The sequence below is a fragment of the Ahaetulla prasina genome, chromosome 6 (genome assembly GCF_028640845.1).
Source record: "Ahaetulla prasina isolate Xishuangbanna chromosome 6, ASM2864084v1, whole genome shotgun sequence".
In the NCBI taxonomy this organism is placed as follows: Eukaryota; Metazoa; Chordata; class Lepidosauria; order Squamata; family Colubridae; genus Ahaetulla; species Ahaetulla prasina.
Genome location: NC_080544.1, coordinates 92,781,050 through 92,800,174, shown reverse-complemented (window position 1 = coordinate 92,800,174; position 19,125 = coordinate 92,781,050). Strand labels below are relative to the sequence as shown.

The 19,125-nt window shown below is 38.1% G+C and overlaps 1 protein-coding gene across 10 annotated transcripts in view; it reads left to right on the top strand.

Annotated features, from left to right (window-relative positions):
• Window positions 1–19,125, top strand: part of MECOM (MDS1 and EVI1 complex locus) — a 628,368-nt gene that overhangs the window by 604,869 nt on the left and 4,374 nt on the right. For all 10 annotated transcript variants that reach the window (XM_058188238.1, XM_058188237.1, XM_058188236.1 and 7 more), the window contains 4 exons: window positions 8,575–8,741; window positions 11,440–11,517; window positions 14,175–14,344; window positions 15,477–15,606. In XM_058188238.1, coding sequence (XP_058044221.1) covers window positions 8,575–8,741; window positions 11,440–11,517; window positions 14,175–14,344; window positions 15,477–15,606 — 545 coding nt within the window. The remainder of the gene's footprint in view (window positions 1–8,574; window positions 8,742–11,439; window positions 11,518–14,174; window positions 14,345–15,476; window positions 15,607–19,125) is intronic.

Below are 19,125 nucleotides of genomic sequence, written 5' to 3'. Positions count from 1 at the left end.
TTCTGAACAGTTCTGAGTTTTTTGTGAGCTGTCATTGTTATAGTGATGACAATCTTGTAAGGTTTCCTTCCCTTCAATTGCTGATATGCCCTCTATATTTGAGTTCTGCCTCAACAGCCTTCCTTTGATTTTCTTTGTCTGAGAACATCTGTTCCAATGGGGAAACTATGACCTTTGACCTCAAGTGAGGCAAAGAGCTACTCTACCAAGTCTAGAGGAGATTAAAGAAAGGCTGCCCAGATAGCTTTCATCCTGCTCTAGTGATTCTCGGCAATAACACAAGAGAATACAAATTGGTACAGAGGCTCTCAGCTGGGCAGTAGGGAAGGGAGAGAAACAATCAAGTTCAACTCTGTAGATAGAGATGGGAAAATCCTTGCCTCTTATCCTGGAATCAATTGATATTGGTAAGATGGACGTCACTAGATTAGTGATCCAGCTCCATATTAGTATCTTTCTATGTTTCTTTCAGTCCTTTCATCCATTTTTATGTTATTCCAAGGTGTATTGATTCAAAAGTAAAATATCTCATTCTCATGGAGCTACTTAAAGAAATGGGAAAATTAGGAAAAGTATGGGAATTCTACCAAAAATAGAAGCCAATATTAACTTTTATTTTCTTATTGAATGCCAAATATACTACACTCCTTACTCTGGCATCCTGAAGCGAGGAGATTCTCCACAATTAAGGCAGATGAAATGTTGAACATGTAGCCTAAGGTTGTGTGTTTCTATCTTTAAATTTCTGTTTCACTGCCATTATTTCTGACATCATATCAAACATTTTAGAACCATATAATAAAATTTTATAAAATTACCATGGTTAAATCACTATATTTAAACTTCATATGAACCTTAAAGAATGCCATTACCATGGGTATCTCCCTCTGCCCTTAGATTTATAAAATACGTCTATTTTATATTCTTCCTATATATGTAAAAGATGAGAACTTGAAAGAGTATGTTAGCTTTCTCCATTGTGCCACTAACACTACCTTTTATAATGGAGCATTTTTAGTTTTCCACCACCAATGGAGGCTTCCACTTTTTATAACATCTTTTGCTGGACTGCTATTAGGATGGCTGCTATAACTGGCTGGATTGTTTTTTAGATATTATATATTTTAACTTACTGGGCTGTTTTATTTTGAGTTGCATGTTTGCTTTTTTTATTTTACACATGAATTGCTTTGTGAATCTCAAATAATGCAAGAGATCAGTATTGAAATTCATAAAGAAACAGAAAATGGGAAAGTTAGGAATGGCTATATAATATCTATTAGAAGCCGAGTAAGGGATGTTAGGATCAGAGCAGTCACTGCAAGTTAAGTTTCGGTTGACCCATAGAAGTGGAGAAATAATTACATCTGCACTAATTTGTTTTAACAAAAAATGGCATACATGCCATTGGATAGATCAGAACCAAGTTTATAACTTCATAAATCCACTATAATAATTGGTGGATTAAACCATTATAGGAAGAGAACCTACTGAGTTAACCTACTGTTACTGGAATCTGTAGGAAGAAAGAATATCTGCCTAGGCCTAAACGTACAGGTATTCCTCCTCTTACTACCATAATTGAAATCAGAATTTCTATTGCTCAGCTGATTTTGTGACCATAGTTCTTGCCACAGTTGTTCAATGAATCACACAATCAATAAATGAATTTGGCTTCACCCATTGATTTTGCTTGGAAGAAAACTGGGAAGTCACAAATGGGTATTACATGACCTCCGATGCTTTAACCATCACCAATACGTGGTGGTTTCTAAAGACCTAAATTTTGATCTTGTGACCATGGGGATGCTGCAACAGTTATAACTGCAAAGATTGGTCATAAGTAACTTTTTCAGTGCTGTTGTAACTTCAAATGGTTACTACACAAATGGTTGTAAGTCAAGGATTAGTTTGTAAGTCATTGGTACAAATTGTTATCTTACTAACAATTAGAAGGGTTTAAATGCAGTGAGAAATATAACTGCAATTGATTCTGGAAGGAAAAATAGGAATGGGTGAAAAATGCTATGATAATGCAAAACTCTGTGGGCCAAGAATGAGCATGCTCTATTAGGATGGCATTATCCTTCTATCATCATTGGCCCTGTGATCGGTACCCGTCAAAACACTTCATATTGACAAATGCCTTGTCCACTTCCACCTTTGGAGAATGTTTTAGCAGCTGAGTGATTATGAATCAAACCCCAGAGCTCTGAGCCTTTCGCTGCTTCCCTCTGCTTTCCCATTTGTCTCCTGACAAGTAAATGTATCTTGACTTTCCTCTGAGATCCCCCCCCCCTTTTGCATGATGTTTGATGAAAGACATTTGGTAAATTGGCAGTGGTACTCTGTACAATGCAATTTGTACTTGGTTTTGGAAATCTGAGCATGAAATGAGAAGATAGGTTACGGGCAAAAGATGGAAAAATATTAGTGCTAACAAATATGAACAATCATTCAACAAAGCAATTCAGTGTTTGTTTTGGAGGAAAAAAGCAGCACTATCCAAATTATCTGTAATGTATTACTGTAAGTTTTGGCGGGAGTTTTAGGCGGGAAACATCTCGTTCCTGATTGGTTGCAGCCTCAGGCTGAAGTGTATATAAGGAGAGGTTTTTCTCCAGAGTTTTGCTGGGTCACACTATATTAAAGAGCTGTTGTCACTAACCTGGTCTCCTGCCTCGTCAATACCCGAACTTAACATTGGCGACGAGGGTGGGATCTTGAGGCAGAGCACCAGAACAGAGCTGAACTCACTACGAGAATCAAACCCAGCAAGGTGATAGCGAATGCAGCGATGACCGGCTACACGCCACCCACTCCGTTTGACCCTGCCCAGGAAACATGGGGAATATATATGACCCGTTTCGAAAGTTTCCTGGAGGCAAACGAGCTACAGGGAGTCTCCGACAACCGCAAACGGGCTTACTTCATAAGCCACTGTGGGTCCGCAGTCATCGCCGTCGCAGAAGCCCTGGCGGAGCCAACACCGCTACACTCCGTGTCGTGGCAGACCCTTCAGACCCTCCTGAAGAATCACTTCGCACCGGCCCCGCCCAAATACGTTCGACGGTACGAGTTTGGGGAGCGCAGGCAACAAGAAGGCGAGTCTATCAGCGACTACATGGCAGCCCTGAGACAAGCCTCCAAGCATTGCGAGTACCGCGATCTGGACGAAGAGCTGCTGGAACAACTTATACGGGGGGTCAGAGACATCCGTTTGAGGAGACGGTTGCTAGCCAAGAGCAACCTGACATTGGCAAACGCTCTGGACGAAGCCAGAGCCCATGAGATGTCCAACCATGCAGCAGACACCTTACAAAAGCGACTCACGCCGATGGCGGGCGCAAAGCGAGCACAGTCCACCACGAAGAAACCTATCGTGAGTCAACCAGCGAAGAGGAGGAAGAAGTCCACTACACGGAAAATCGACAAGGAAGACCCGGAGGAATGCGGAAGTTGCGGGCGACATCAGCGCCAAAGATGTAAGTTCAGGGGCGCCATTTGCGGCGGTGTGAAAGGAAGGGCACCTGGCTCAAGTCTGCCGAGCACCCCAACCTTCCGCCGAAAATTCAAATCGGCCAATCAGAGCGGCTCTGAGTCAGAGATGCAAACCCCACATTCCCGAAATTTCAAACCAGCCAATCAGAGCGCGAGATCGGCAAGGCGACCGCGATGGGCCAGGAAAGAAAGAGCGCGAAGTCAAACCGAATGACTGTTACCATAGACCACGCAGCTACCCGCATCGAAGAAAAGATCTTCACAAACCCGACAATTGAAGGCGTACCGTGCCGACTGGAAGTAGACACAGGATCAGCTATCACAATCATGTCCTGGGACACTTTTGTGAAAGCCTTGCCGCACATCGCAAAGCGCAAGCTACAGAAACAACGGCTCCGGGTGCAGGATTACCAGGGCAACCGCATCCCTGTTCGAGGACAACGACCGTCGAGGTCAAGCACGGAACATACGAAAAGACCCTGCCCATCACGTTAGTCGAGGAACCTTGCCAAGCTTGCTGGGGCTAGACTGGTTCAGGCGTTGGGAATGGGGTGACTGGCGTCCACGGAGCGGATGCAACCTGCAAACGCCCTAATGGAGGAATTCGCAGACGATTCGAGGACCGTTTAGGCAAGTACAAGGGACCCCTATCTCCTTCAATTTAGACCCCAAATAGCTCCCATTAGGTTAAAGGCAAGGAGGGTTCCTTTGCACTCAAACCTAAAATCGACAAAGAGTTAGATAAATTAGTCAGCCAGGGATACTAGTGCCAGTTGACCATGCCAAATGGGAGACGCCAATCGTCACCCTATGAAACCAGACGGGTCCATAAGAATTTGTGCGATTACAAGGCTACCTTGAACAAAGCATTGCAAAAGAGCGCCTACCCAGTTCCAGTAGTGCAACACTTATTGCACTCACTAGGGCACGGACAAGTTTTCGCCAAATTAGACTTGGCACAAGCTTACCAACAGCTACCCGTAGATGCTAGCACAGCGGAAGCCCAGACCATTGTAACGCACGGGTGCCTTTAAGTGCACCCGGTTACAGTTTGGGGTGAGTGTGGCCCGGGCTATTCAAAATTTGATGGGCGACTCCTACAAGGGTTACCGAGTCGTGCCCTATTCGATGATGTGTTGGTATCAGGGAAGATTTAAGAGAACTGGGGAAGCGATTAAGGAAAGTTTTGGCCATTTTAGGACGGCAGGATTAAAAGTCAAAGCAAGCAAGTGTCAGATAGGGGTCGAATCTGTTGAATTTTGGGCTATAGAATAGACAAAAAGGGATTCACCCACTGAGAGCAAAGTCAAGGCGATAAAGAGAGCCCCAGCACCCAAAAACAAGACAGAACTCCAGGCTTTCCTGGGTCTGGTAAACTTTTACGCCGTGTTTTTAAAAGACAAGGCAACCGTTGCTGAACCGTTGCATAAATTGCTTGGAAAAAACACAGTTTGGTCGTGGGGGAAGTCAGAGAATAGGGCATTTGAGGCAGTAAAAAGTTTGCTATCAAGCGATAGCCTGTTAATACAATACAATAACAGGCTGCCGTTAGTATTGGTTTGTGATGCGTCCCCCTATGGAGTAGGAGCTGTACTTAGCCACAGACTCCCAAACGGCACAGAAGTCCCTATAGCGTTCTATTCACGAACGATGTCCCGGCTGAGAGAAATTACAGCCAGCTAGATAGGAGGCTCTAATAGTGTCAGGGTGAAAAAGATCCACGAATACGTTTTCGGGAGAGACTTTGACATTATCACTGACCACAGACCACTATTGGGCTTACTGGCTGGCGACCGCCCAACGCCAGTGACACTATCACCCCGGCTGACCAGATGGACTATTTTTTTGGCCGCCTACTCTACAAACTGCAGCATCGACCTGGAAAGAGCTGGGGCATGCGGACGCACTGAGCAGATGCCCATTGCCGGGAAATCGAGGACCCTACTCCGGGCACCCCGTTCTACTAATTGACTCTTGGGACTCTGGGCCAGTCACATCGCAGGAAGTGGCTCGGCCTCCTACCGGGACGTTGTTTTAAGAACTGTAATCGGTTGGGTTCAAGGGATGGCCGCTGCCGGGCGACCGTTTAGAGAATTTGTAAAGAAAAGAGGGAATTGTCTGTGCAAGGGGTGCCTGCTCTGGGGGATAGGGTGGTAGTTCCAGAGAAGCTGAGGAAAAAGTCCTGGAACTACTGCATGAGGGTCACCCAGGAATTGTAAGGATGAAGGGCTAGCCAGGAGCTATGTCTGGTGGCCCCTAATGGACAGGAAATCGGTGACAGGGTTGGCCGATGCCAGGTATGTCAGGAATCCAGACCACTACCACCCACGGCCCCAGTGTTGGAGTGGGAGAAACCCCAAGGCCCTTGGTCCCGCATACACATTGATTTTGCCGGCCCTTCCACGGCCAAACATTTCTAATTGTGGTGGATGCATTCTCCAAATGGCTGGAGATCATCCTAATGAAATCCACAACCGCTGGAGCCGTCATTTCAGCACTAAAACACCTTTTCGCCACGCACGGGCTACCGGACACCCTCGTGTCCGATAACGCCCACAGTTCACTGCAGCATTATTTGAAGGGTACCTGGCTGAAGAGGGCATCCGACATGCCCTCTCAGCGCCGTTCCACCCCGCGCCGAACGGCCTTGCTGAACGCTTTGTTCGAGTGCGAAGAAGCGCTATCACGAAGCAGCCCGGAGACTGGCAGGCACAAATCGACGATTCCTAACCGTCCAACACAGGACCCCTGTGTGGCCACCGGCCGCAGCCCAGCCGAGCTATTAATGGGCGGAAGCTAAGGTGCCCGCTAGACCGGCTACACCGAACTACGTGCAGGACGGGTTCAAAACAAAACCAGATAGAATCCGGGAATTAAACATAGGAGACTCAGTGTGGGCCCATAATTATAGCGACGGCCCAAACTGGAAGAGGGGATAGTCATAGACAAACGGGCCCCAAATCTTATCTAGTGGAAATAGACGATGGCAGAGTTTGGGCGCCACATAGATCAATTAAGAAACAGATTGAGCGATAAGGCAGAATTAGGCGAGACGAGCCCTGACTATGATTTAATTAACCCCACAGCTGACTGGAGCCGAGAACAAACAGAAAGCATAGAACCAAACAGAGACTTATCTGAGCCAGGCGAGGTCCAGCGACACCCTCAGGCCCCTCGGGAGGACAGCAGGTCCGAGCCGGCGAATAATCCAGGGCCGGATGGCCGGGAGGAGGAGCTCAGAGGAACGAAAAGTCCCTCCGGCAAGCTCGACTCAACTCCAGAAAGTGAACTGCGCAGGTCCGGGAGAGTCAGGAGACGCCCCACGTACCTGCAGGACTACGTAGAGAAGTAATATGCAAATATTGGCAAAGTGCCTTCTGGGAGGGAAGGAGTGTAATGTATTACTGTAAGTTTTGGCGGGAGTTTTAGGCGGGAAATATCTCGTTCCTGATTGGTTGCAGCCTCAGGCTGAAGTGTATATAAGGAGAGGTTTTTCTCCAGAGTTTTGCTGGGTCACACTATATTAAAGAGCTGTTGTCACTAACCTGGTCTCCTGCCTCGTCAATACCCGAACTTAACATTATCCAAATCGCTTTGTATCTTATTTTGAACATAGAAGTGAGATAACTTTTTTTCCAAGTAACTTTCTATCAGTGCTAAGTAAGGTTGGAGCTTTTGTGAATGCAGTATAAGAGAAAAACAAATCAGATTTGCAAGCAGCCATTTTTATTTTCTCATTGCCACCCATGGTTTTGTGAACATAAGCCTTCTCTGAGGCCAATTCAGCAATCCTTTGGAGCCAGGGGTGTGATTTTACAGCTTCACTGCAGTTAGATAATGTTTTGGTGAATGGTAGTGATTAAAAAAATACATAAGAAAATGTTATGACTATTTAACATGAATTGGGAAGTTGAATCATGATATGCATTAATTCTTAACTTAATGGAATGCTACTTTAGGTAGAATTGTTTCCAGCAGTGTGATGTATTTTTTATCACATTATGCTGTGGACCATAATTGTTCCTTTTAACATTTCATTAGGGATGATCACATCTGGTAACACTTGGTATTCCGTTCTTCTTTATTATTGGTCAGTTTCGGTCTCTTCTGCAGTTTTCTTTTTAGGGATATACAGTCCAAGTTTACTAAGAAATAATTTGCACTGCATTTATTCATTTCATTTAAGGAAACTTATTCTGATCCATTTAGTTGGATCAGATCTTGTACTCCCTGTATCAGTATTATAGTAAAGAAAATGCATGAAAGAAATATAAGATTACCTGTCATTAAAATGGAAATCTTAACTTTCTTCTGATATGAAAACCCAGTTGCTAATTTTCAAGAGATTTAAGTAATATGATATGCTATTCTAAAAAATGAAGCCTTTGGAATACAGGTAGTCCTCAACTTATAACCATAATTGGGACAATTAACAAGCAAGATGCTTGTTAAGGAAGTCACACCTGATTTTATTATCTTTTTTGCCACAATTGCTAAATAAATTACTTCAGTTGTTAATAGCAATAGCAATAGCACCTAGACTTATATACCACTTCTCAGTGCTTTCCAGTCCTCTCTAAGTGGTTTACAGAGTCAGCCTATTGTCCTCAACAATCTGGGTTCTCATTTTTACCGACCTCAGAAGGATGGAAGGCTGAGTCAACCTTGAGCCATTCAAAATCAAACTCCTAAACTGAGCAATGAGTTAGCCTGCAGTACTGCATTCTAACCACGGGTCGGTGAAGTGAATCATGCAGTTCATTAAAGGAACCCAGATTCCTCCCGTTCACTTTGTTTGTTGGAAGTTGGCTAGGAAGATCAAAAATGGTGATCTTATGACTCTGCAATGTTAATTGGCCACTGCCTGAATTTTCCTCACATGACCGTGAGGATGCCATGAGGAGGTCTGAAATGCGAAGACCAGTCATGAGTCACTTTTTTCAGAGCTATTGTAACTTCAAATGGTCACTAAGCAAATGGTTTTAAGTCTAGGACTGCCTGTAATCTTTAACTTTCCTATATTATACTAGATGTCTAAGAACTTGCATTCACCTTATCTTTCCCATTTTACAGATGTCTGCCATAGAAAACATGGCTGAAAAGCTGGAAAGCTTCAGCAGCCTGAAACCAGATGCAGGGGACCTCATTCAGTCTGTTCCTTCCATGTTCAACTTCAGAGCCCCTCCCAACACCTTGCCTGAGAATCTTCTTCGCAAGGGGAAGGAACGTTATACCTGCAGGTAATTTCTGCCTCCTAATTACCTCAACGTTTTCTCCCCTCATGTCTCCTTTCCCTTGCAAGCAGCAGTTTACTTTAGAAACTATTCAAAACCAGATGATTAATAGGGATGATGGTAGGTCACTGGCATTTTAAAAGGTTCTTTCTTCAGCAAGATATGGGCACAGGGCTTGATTTTGTGTTTGTTTGCAATTATAGCAGGAATTTTGTCCTACATTACTGGGAGCTTGATAAATGAGGCCAAAACATTTCATATACAAGTGTGTTCCAAAATTTCCTCGTCACCTTTATATTAATGTTGATCTTTTCCCTCATCATTTTTTCCCCCCGATCATGAATTGCAAGAGTGTTTTCCTCTTGTTTCCCCGCCCCCCCCCCCTTTGATAATGCAAGAAGGCAAAGTTCATAAGATCTGTGAATGATTAGAAGATGTGAGGGAAAAAAAAGTTCTCACTGCAAATCTTTTAGCTCAAATCAACATCTTCCTAAAAGAAATCAATGGAAGTTTTGTCTCCGAGTTGGATCAAGCATACAGATATCTCCAGTCTCTTAGGCCCTAAGTGGAAAACCATTTGCTAACTTAAAAAGGAGCTTTTTTTTCTTGACCTCTAAATTTCATGAGTTTCACAGCTCATTATAGTGCAAATTTGAATTCAAAATTGGTCAGAATTTAAGGAGTGAATAATCCAGTAATGCTCTTGACAAGTTACAAAGTTTCCACTCACCCTGTCTGGAACAATTTTAAGTGTTTGGACATTTTTTTAAATATATGGAAACATCTGTATATAACCATTCAAGGTACCATTTTAAAAGAAAGAACAATGAATAGTACATGTGTACTTTTTCTCAGAGATGTGCCACTGTTAAAGAGAGTGAGAAAAATTTTACATGTGTAAAATGAGACACATTTATAATGTGGTCTTGTGAAATATATTTATTTGTAAATAAATACATTTATGGTTTCTCATCTCATTCACCGTGACTCAGCCAGCATTGAATTTGGCCTATTTAATGTTATGACTCTTAGTTTGTGTGGAATAAGGAAAGTGAAGTTAACAGAAATATTTCTTGATAAGAATCGTGTATTTATAAATGAAAAAGAATTAAACAGTTGGCAACTGAATTAGATTATTGCTGTGGTAAGCAGTGAAAAGAACATTACACCTCTGATTCCACTGAAATAAGTATAAAGATAGTTATTAAGTTACCAGAAATACGATTTCCATTCTTATACTTGAGAAAGATTTTGACAAATTCATCTGCAATGTCCCTGAATTCACTGTTGTATCCTAATTTTGTACTTCGTTATTTATCTTTTTTGGTCAGCCTTTGCCAAATGCTAATCTCTTCTATTTGCAATAATAGTTAACATCATAAAAATTAAGCAAGGATTTTATCCTAAATTTACTACCACATATATGCATTCCCTTCCTCAGATATGTTTACACTCAAAATTTTAATGAAAATGTCATAAAAAAGCAACAATCCCAGATAAGCTAATCATCAAATTTTCATTTTATCACAAATTTTATTTTTATCACAATTGGTTTGTCTCAGTGTGCACCACTTTTAATGGTGTTTCAATTAATAATTCAAGAGTTATTTGTAGGTATTTTAATAAAGGTAAGGGGACAGCAGATAAGCTCATTTGGTGGATAAGCCAAACTCAGTTTTGGGAGTGTATTTTGTTACCGAAAATTCTCAGTTTATCTGCAAATGTATATAGTATATGCTTCCTTTCTGGCATGAAAATGTTATGGAAAAGGAAATAGATACCATAGACCATGTTGTTATTTTGTTTCCTTCTGTATGGTTTTTAATAGAAATCTAGAAAAAAGTATCAAGAAATCAGGATGAGATCTTGCAGATTAATCCCCCAATACTTAATTAGTTTGCCTAGCATAAACTCACACACATACACCTTTCATTGTGAAGGTTATGGGACTCAGACCAAGAAGACCAAAACTATAGCTTAGAAGGAATGACACATAACAATTGTATCTCAACATACACATTGAGATAAAGATAAAGGATAGCTTATTGGCCACAATTAAAAGGAGGAATTTAAATAATGACAGGAATGAGTCCCTGGTCAAAAAGTAAAATTCACTTGTCTTTAGTATTTCACTTTCATAAATATTTTTTGGAAGAGGTTTGTCTAAAACAATATGCTACTGCTATTAGAAAGTTCTACTTCTGTTATTTTTATTTTTAAAAATCTGTTGCTTGTATCTTGGCTCTTTATCAGAATGTAAGCATATGTGTTTAATATTTGGCATATTAGATTTCTAAATATGTCAGCTTCTTTCAAAGGATATCTTTAGAGAATCTTAAAAGGCTTGGTCTCAATAATGTAGTGATACTTCAGTTATAGTATACCAGATATAACAAATAATAAGATAAGTTTCCATCAGTCTAAATTCTGAGCCCCTTAAAAATATATTTCCAATCCATTATCTATACTATTTTAATAAAATATTAAATTGAAAACTTTTTAATCAGATTTTGTGCATAGATACTTGGTAAATTGCTACTTCATTCTTTAAACTTTTTAATATAATTTATTCATCATGCCTGTTTTCAGATATTTTAAAATATCCTAGAAATGTTTCTGTTCAAGATTTGTTTGAAATGATATCTAAACCAGCAATTTCTTTATGTAATGTAAAATAAATTATTATTAATTATTTTCCAATAAGATACTGTGGCAAGATTTTTCCAAGATCTGCAAATCTAACTCGGCATCTGAGGACACACACTGGAGAACAGCCATACAGGTACAAGATAAATAAATTGGTGTAGATTTGGTAGGTGTGGGGACAGAAATAACCATGTGCCTCTTTTTTGAGAAATATTGTTGTCAGTATTGGATATTAGAGTTGCTGCTTCAGCCTTTGATCACCAAAACTTACTACCTAATACAAGTAAATAAAAGTATTGGAATGTGCTCCATTAAATATAATTGACAATAGAGTGTACTTAATATATATCAAAATAAATTCAAGGATACTTGGTGACCAACTTTAAAGCGCTCCATGGCATAGGGCCGGGTTATCTACGGGACCGCCTACTGCTACCGAATACCTCTCACCGACCCGTGCGCTCTCATAGAGAGGGACTCCTCAGGGTGCCGTCAGCGAGGCAATGTCGTCTGGCGACGCCCAGGGGAAGGGCCTTCTCTGTGGGGGCTCCCACCTTCTGGAATGAACTGCCCCCAGGACTTTGTCAGCTTCCGGACCTTCGGACCTTCCGCCGCGAGCTTAAAACATACTTATTTAATTGCGCAGGACTGAGCTAGATTTTAATGTATGGGTTTTAACTTGGGTTTTATTTTTTATATTTTTAATTATTAGGCTTTTGAATAAGTTTTTTTAATTGTTTTTAGATTGTATTTATTTGCTTTTAAATGCCTGTAAACCGCCCTGAGTCCTTTGGGAGATAGGGCGGTATATAAATATAAACAATAAATAAATAAATACTTCAACAAAATTTTATGGAATATTAGCAAGTCTTATCAAACAGCAGGACAGCAGGCAAACTTTCCAAAAATGGTTCCTATTGTTTATTGTTTAGCATCATGTCTTTATCTTTTTAAGCTACTTCTCTGTTGGTAAGTTCTATCAATTTCTATGGGGCTTAATCAGGAGACCTCATGAAAATAAGACATGGACACTATTCGTTTATTGAAATGAAAAAAAAAATGTAGTGAAATTCTATTTCATGAAATCACTGGGAAAGAACTCATCCCCAGTTCTAAATGAACAAAATATATTGGTATACGTTTTGCCTTACAAAGAAAGGAGAAAAATACATTGATTGATTTTCCTTAGTCCTGAATTTATCTGAGAAGTCATCTTTCATGTAATTTAATTCATGTTTTAAATAACGTCTTAAAATCCGTTATGTGCTTCTACTGCCTAACAGCCAGAAACAATTAGCCATGTAATGCATAATTTCTTCCCTCAGTAATTGACTTAATGCACAAAGTAGCAGAGATGTTTTGAAGTACAGGAAAAATAGACGATTGGATAAGGGAGAGGATGATGTTGATGTAGCCTGTTGGCCAGGTGCCAGCTAAACAATTTGGAAGAGTTATAGTATATCTTAGTAACGGCTTAAAGAGCAATGCACTAAAGACTTTGGGGATTTCAAATCACTGCAGAATATGAAAATTGATGCCTCTAGTACCCAAGAGATAGACTAAACTTCTCATTTTGGCAAGATAATTAAAGAGTTGGATTGTTTATTTCTACATTTGGGGAGATAACTGTATTTCCTTCAGGATTAGCCATTGAAAAAAGCTAATTTTTCAAGGGAGATTTTTTCATACAGTATAACTGTATGAATGGGGATAAGAGTGCCATGGCTCCTTAATCTCCTTAAGTTTCAAGTTTTCTTTTCCAACTGTTTAGCTTTATCATATTGGCAATGACTTAAAACGAAAATCTCATGTTTATTTGTACATTCAAAACTTTGGTACCATGCTTTTTAACCTATACAATGGAAATATATTATTCTGTAAATTATACATTTTTAACGTTAAAACACTGTGTTTCTTCATTTATGTTAAACTGAAAAACATTTTTATGAACTTTCCACATATGTGTGTATATGTTTAAAAAAGGGAAGTTGGAGAGACATTATTTGCCTAAAGTTATTGGAATTATTTCCAGCAACGCTTCATGAGATGTGGGGTCTGGGTCTGGATGTAATATCCCACAAGTGGATTACAGACCAATTTGGGAACAGCAGAATATCAAAAATGGATGGGTGTGAAAAATGGATTTCAAACAGATGAAAAAATGGATTTTTCTCTCTCTTTCAAAATTTTATTTTGTGTCATCCAATAAAGCATTTTCTGTAGAACAACAACAGTACAAGAACAAACAAAAACAGCTCACACAAAATTAACCTATGTAATACACTATAACAGCCATCTTGAATGAATGGCTTTTAAAAAAAGGATTGAATAAATTCATAGCAGATAGATCCTTCAGGGTCAATTAGTCTTGACGACTCGGTTGCCTTTGCTATGGGTCAAGCATCTTCTGGATGTGAGCACTGCAGGGACATCTGGCTGGCCACTTGAGAAACAAAATGCTTGCATAAGATCCAGCAGGGCTGTTACTTGCCTTGGTAGGAAGGAAAAGAAGGAGTACATTCCTCCAGCATTTCACTATACGATGGGAGTAGGTTCCAGCAGGATAAAATATTCAAACTCTTTGGTGTTCAGGTGCTATCACTGCATTCATAAGAGCTACTTCAATCCAGACTTATTGGAATAAAGCAAAATGATGAATTGCAGGGTCAAGGAATTGAACACTGTTGGTAACTGAAAATAACTTTTTTTGTTTTTTGAAAACTTCTATTTTTATGTCAGTAGAGTATTGCTGGATTAGTTATATATCCTTCTGTATTTGATATTTGTTTGCAGATGCAAATACTGCGACAGGTCTTTCAGCATATCATCTAATCTGCAGAGGCATGTCCGAAATATCCACAACAAGGAGAAACCCTTTAAATGTCATTTATGTGATAGATGCTTTGGCCAACAAACCAACTTAGACAGACATCTCAAAAAACATGAAAATGGCAACATGTCTGGTATGTAACTACCTTCCCTTTTAATACCAAAGATATACTAAAGATAATGATTACAAAGAAATTGCCAGTAGCATTTTAATTATATTGGAATCCTCTCATTCCATAAAACTGCAATTTAAAAAAAATGCTAGAAAAAGAATTCTACCCTCACACTGTTATGTAGTTAAGATAAAAATGTTCAGTCTTTTGATTTTCACCCTAAAGTTAAAACAAGGTTAGTAGATTAGGAAAAGTATGCCTCCACCATATTTACATATTGGTTCCATTGTATCTATTTCTTGGTTGATTTTAATGTAATTGTTTTAACACTTAATATTGAATATTTTAATGTTTTTACTGTTCTTATTGTTTTAGGTTATGTTTTTATATTGCTTGACAGTGATATTGGTGTCATATAAATTTAATAAATAAACAAAAACAAACAAAAAAGTAAAATATGAGATTGGACTTGTACATGGCACCCAAAAGCTTTGGGTACAGCCCCAAAACCTAGCCTAGAGTTTCCTCCTAGTAAGAACTAATGGCCTGATAATCTTCTTTTTTTTTTTACTTACCAGCTATGTAGATTGCTATATGCAAGAATAAGTATTATTATGTAGACATCACACAGCACAGTCAAGTCATTTGTGTATTATTAAATAGGCAATGGAACTTTTTATAGAGAAAGGAATTTGAACACACAAATATCAGATTCATGTACCAGTATCAAATATTCATAGTTATAAGTAGACTGTTTAGACTCTGAAGTCTAAAAACTTCAGTGAAATGTAGGTATTAGGCTGTTAGTATGTGAGCGGTCCCTAAGTCGACTTGACAATCAAGCAAGGACTATTATGTTTATGTTAGAGATGTTAACATCCATTTTGTGGACCCCAGAATTCTTACGAAGTATTTGGGGCTAAATATCCCCCCCTGCATGTTGGGTGCTTGTTGGGTTTTTTTAAGAAACAAAACATGCATGTCAACCCATAAAACTTCCAGACATGACCCAGGACTGGCCGTGGGCCTGGTAACTTTTGAAGTACAATTCTTAACCTGTCATTCAAGCTTACAAAAATTATGCATCTTCTTCCTCCTCAAAAATAAATTTTATCTATCTATCAATCTATATGTTGGCCTTTTTTTTATAAAGGTACTGCTACATCTTCACCTCACTCTGAACTTGAAAGCACAGGGGCTATCTTAGATGATAAAGAAGACTCATACTTTACAGAAATTCGGAATTTTATTGGGAATAGCAGTCACAATAATTCAGAGGAAAGGTAAGGTGTCATTTTACTATTGCTGGACTCAATCAATGGCAGACATTTTCTGACTGTTTTTTCCAGCTTTTTTTTTTAAATAATTGGGCAAAACTAAGATTCACTTTAAAGATGCTGGAATTCCAGACATAGTTTCATTGGGCTGATTATACAAACTTTATAAATAAAATGTGCCTATTAATATAAACTATACATTATTGTTCTTCCATTATAAACTAGAACTCTCAAAACTTTGTTTTATTCAAAACATTTCATCAACCTTTCTTTTATAGTTTGAAACATGTAGAACAAATTAATTTAAGCTTTTTGTTCTTTTGTTGTGTTTTCTACGTAGTCAAAGCAATATGTTCTGATGTGACATTCCCAATATACAACTTGGATGTAAGTTTGGATCTGCTTGATGGTTATCAAAGTAAAATGTAAATGACATTAGCATAACCAAAACTGTTAAATTCCAAATCAAAATCTGGTATTCTGACAAGGAGTATCGAAATATATCAACAACTTTGCACTGTTTAATTTTCAAATTAGCTTAATATGAGATAGGTTTACAGTTTTTTCCCCCCAAATTAAGAATTGGGGTTAAAATCAACAATGTCTTCACAATATTTGGCTATTGAATGGGCTTCTACGATGTTGCTTAGTCTTTCTAAAATTTGCATCACATTTTCAGTTTTCACTTAGTTTTGCACATCTGATCCAGGAATTAGAAATTGTTTTGGATCATATAAAAAGTAGGGAGATATTTGTAACACCTAAAGTGGACAACATAGTCTTGCCCCACAAAATTTCAGCTGCAGATTTTATGAAATGATAGGCTGAAATAATTATCTTACAAAGATTGGAGATTTTTCTCCTCCTTGATATAGCAGACTCTGTTCACAGTCATCATTCCTTACCTCAGTATCTCTAGAAAAATTGCTGAAGAAGACAATACAACTTTAATAAGGTGCTTGATTCCTTTAAAAAGCAGAATATTAACACAGCTTCCTGAAGTATGATTAGCAGGCTGAACTTTTGGTGGTTGCCTTATGTTCTGAAAACAATACAAAATAACAGGGTTGGAAGGAGGTCTTCTAATCCAATTCCCTGTTGAAACAGGAGACCTTATAACATTTCAGACAAATGACTGTCTAGTCTCTTCTTAAAAGCCTCCAGTGGTGGAGTACCCACAACTATTGAAGGCAAGGACACAACACTAATAAAGAATTATTTAACCCAAGTGAAAATATATACCCCAGTTCTTTCTAAAGAATGCATCAATCATGCATGCTAAATACTCCTATTAATTCCTCACCTAATAATAATAATAATAATAATAATAATAATAATAATAATAATAATAATAATAATAATAATAATAATAATAATAATAATAATATAGGAAACTTTTCACCATTCTTACTTACAGATTTGTAACAACATGATCACAATGCAAGCAGAGTATTTAAATCAAATTGTAGTCTTTCAAACAGATATGTATTCACAGATGTGTAACTGAGATCATAAGGATATGGTCTTGACTTCCCAAACAGCTTTTGAAGATTTTTAGAAATTCTGTGAAATTTGTAAATTTAAAAGGGACAGAAGGGGAACTTAAACTATGTTTGATTAACTCTACTTGGCTAATTTAATCTGTATCGTATTTCATAGTTCAGTTTTGTCTTGGCCCGAGGCCTATCTTTGCTCTGGCCCTGTTTATTTTTTTTAAAGTAACCCACAGCAAATCATTTGGAGATCAAGTATGACCCTTGTCTACCAAAATTTTTGATGCAATTGGTTAAATTTGTATAAAAATGTTTATCTTTAATAAATTAGTGTGACTATATCAGTGTAGTTTTCACTACAAAAGTAGCTACTGCATGCCATGATTCCCTTTTCATGTTTCTTGCTTATTGTAATGCTGGGATCAAAAACTAATAGGCCTATATTAACGAAGACAAGCCTTTGTACATTACCTGCATATTGAATTTTTTTTCTCACATCATGGCCATATTTTAGTATGTTTCACATCTGGTTTCAAGATACCCTTATGTAGGAAGATTCTACAAGAAGAAAACAGTGGATCTTTCACTGTTTTCTTTTAAAATGTATCATTTTTACATTATATTTAACAGATATTCATTCTTGGGGAATTAGGGCATATAGAATGTAATTAGTAAATCTGGCTTTTTTTTAATCGTATGGTTTTCATTAGTTTGATTTAAATCCAAGTACTTTTCACAACAAATATTCTCCAACTGTTGAAATTTCCCGTCTGGCAATCCCTGATTTATGACTCATAATTCTTTTGATTACCCAAAACATACTAAGCAGGGCACTTTGACAAAACATACCAAGAATATTCTCTACTATAGTGACCAGTTATTGCTGATCTTTCCATTGTGACTTCTATGTGCTTTGTAGCTCTTGTATTATTACTTGCTATTGACTAATTTCTGACTAATTATTTTTCTTCTATGCTATAAATTAAGGAATAGCCATGAAGATACAAACTTTCTAACAGCTTCTAAACTTAATTGTGGGACATGATTTTGACAATGATGAGATAACTTCTTATGGGATTTCATTCTCTTTTGCGAAATAGACCAGTTATAGTGAAAACCAAACATAGTCACAGGAGAAATAACATTCTTTTTACATTTCATTATATTTCTTCTTTCAAAGAAGAATCTGGTTCTAGGGAATAGGTTGGGTAGCCTGTAGACTTCAGATTGACTGTTTATTTACATATTTAGGTTTAAATAAAGTAAGGCTAATCAGAACTTATCTCTGAGGAAAATGACAGAGAATGATTCATACAACAAAATAATTAAATTCTTACGGTGTAATATTAAACAATCTCAACAATTCATGTTGTTTCTTTAGTCCATTTTGGAATATAATGGTGTTTAAGATTATTAATTCCATTTTAATGTCAAAGTATTTAAATTTACTTCACTGCCTCAACACAATGGACATTGCTAATTCCTGCATGGCAAGGTTTTAAGTAAGAAGTCCTTCATACAAATAAAAATGATGTTATAATAGTAATATTATAATGTACAATACTGCCATTAGTGGAAAAATCACATACTATTCTTTTTAAGTAATTCATTTTTTGTGGCCCTCTACAATTGTCAAGATTGTTCCTGCTATGTCAGATAGAAAGCAAATAGAAGACCTAAATTGGAGATATTGCATTTAAAAACAAGGGTGTCCTCATCCAAAATCTCACTAATTTAATTTCAGCCCTTCACTCCACAGAAATGTCTTCCCTTCCTTGAAGACACCAGAGCAGCCATAATTCATGGTTATTTCATGACTCAACAACTAGAATATAATTATTCTCTTTTGACAGTGCTATTGTTCAGCAGTCTGCATAAATTGTTTTAAGCATTTTTCTGTGGGAAACAATGCAGTATCAGACAGGATATGAAATGAATAATTTCTCCCTTAAGCTAGTGCTGTATAGGATATAAATTCTTATTTGAAGAATATAATAATTAAAAAAAGTGTCTATCAATTGAATTGAATCTA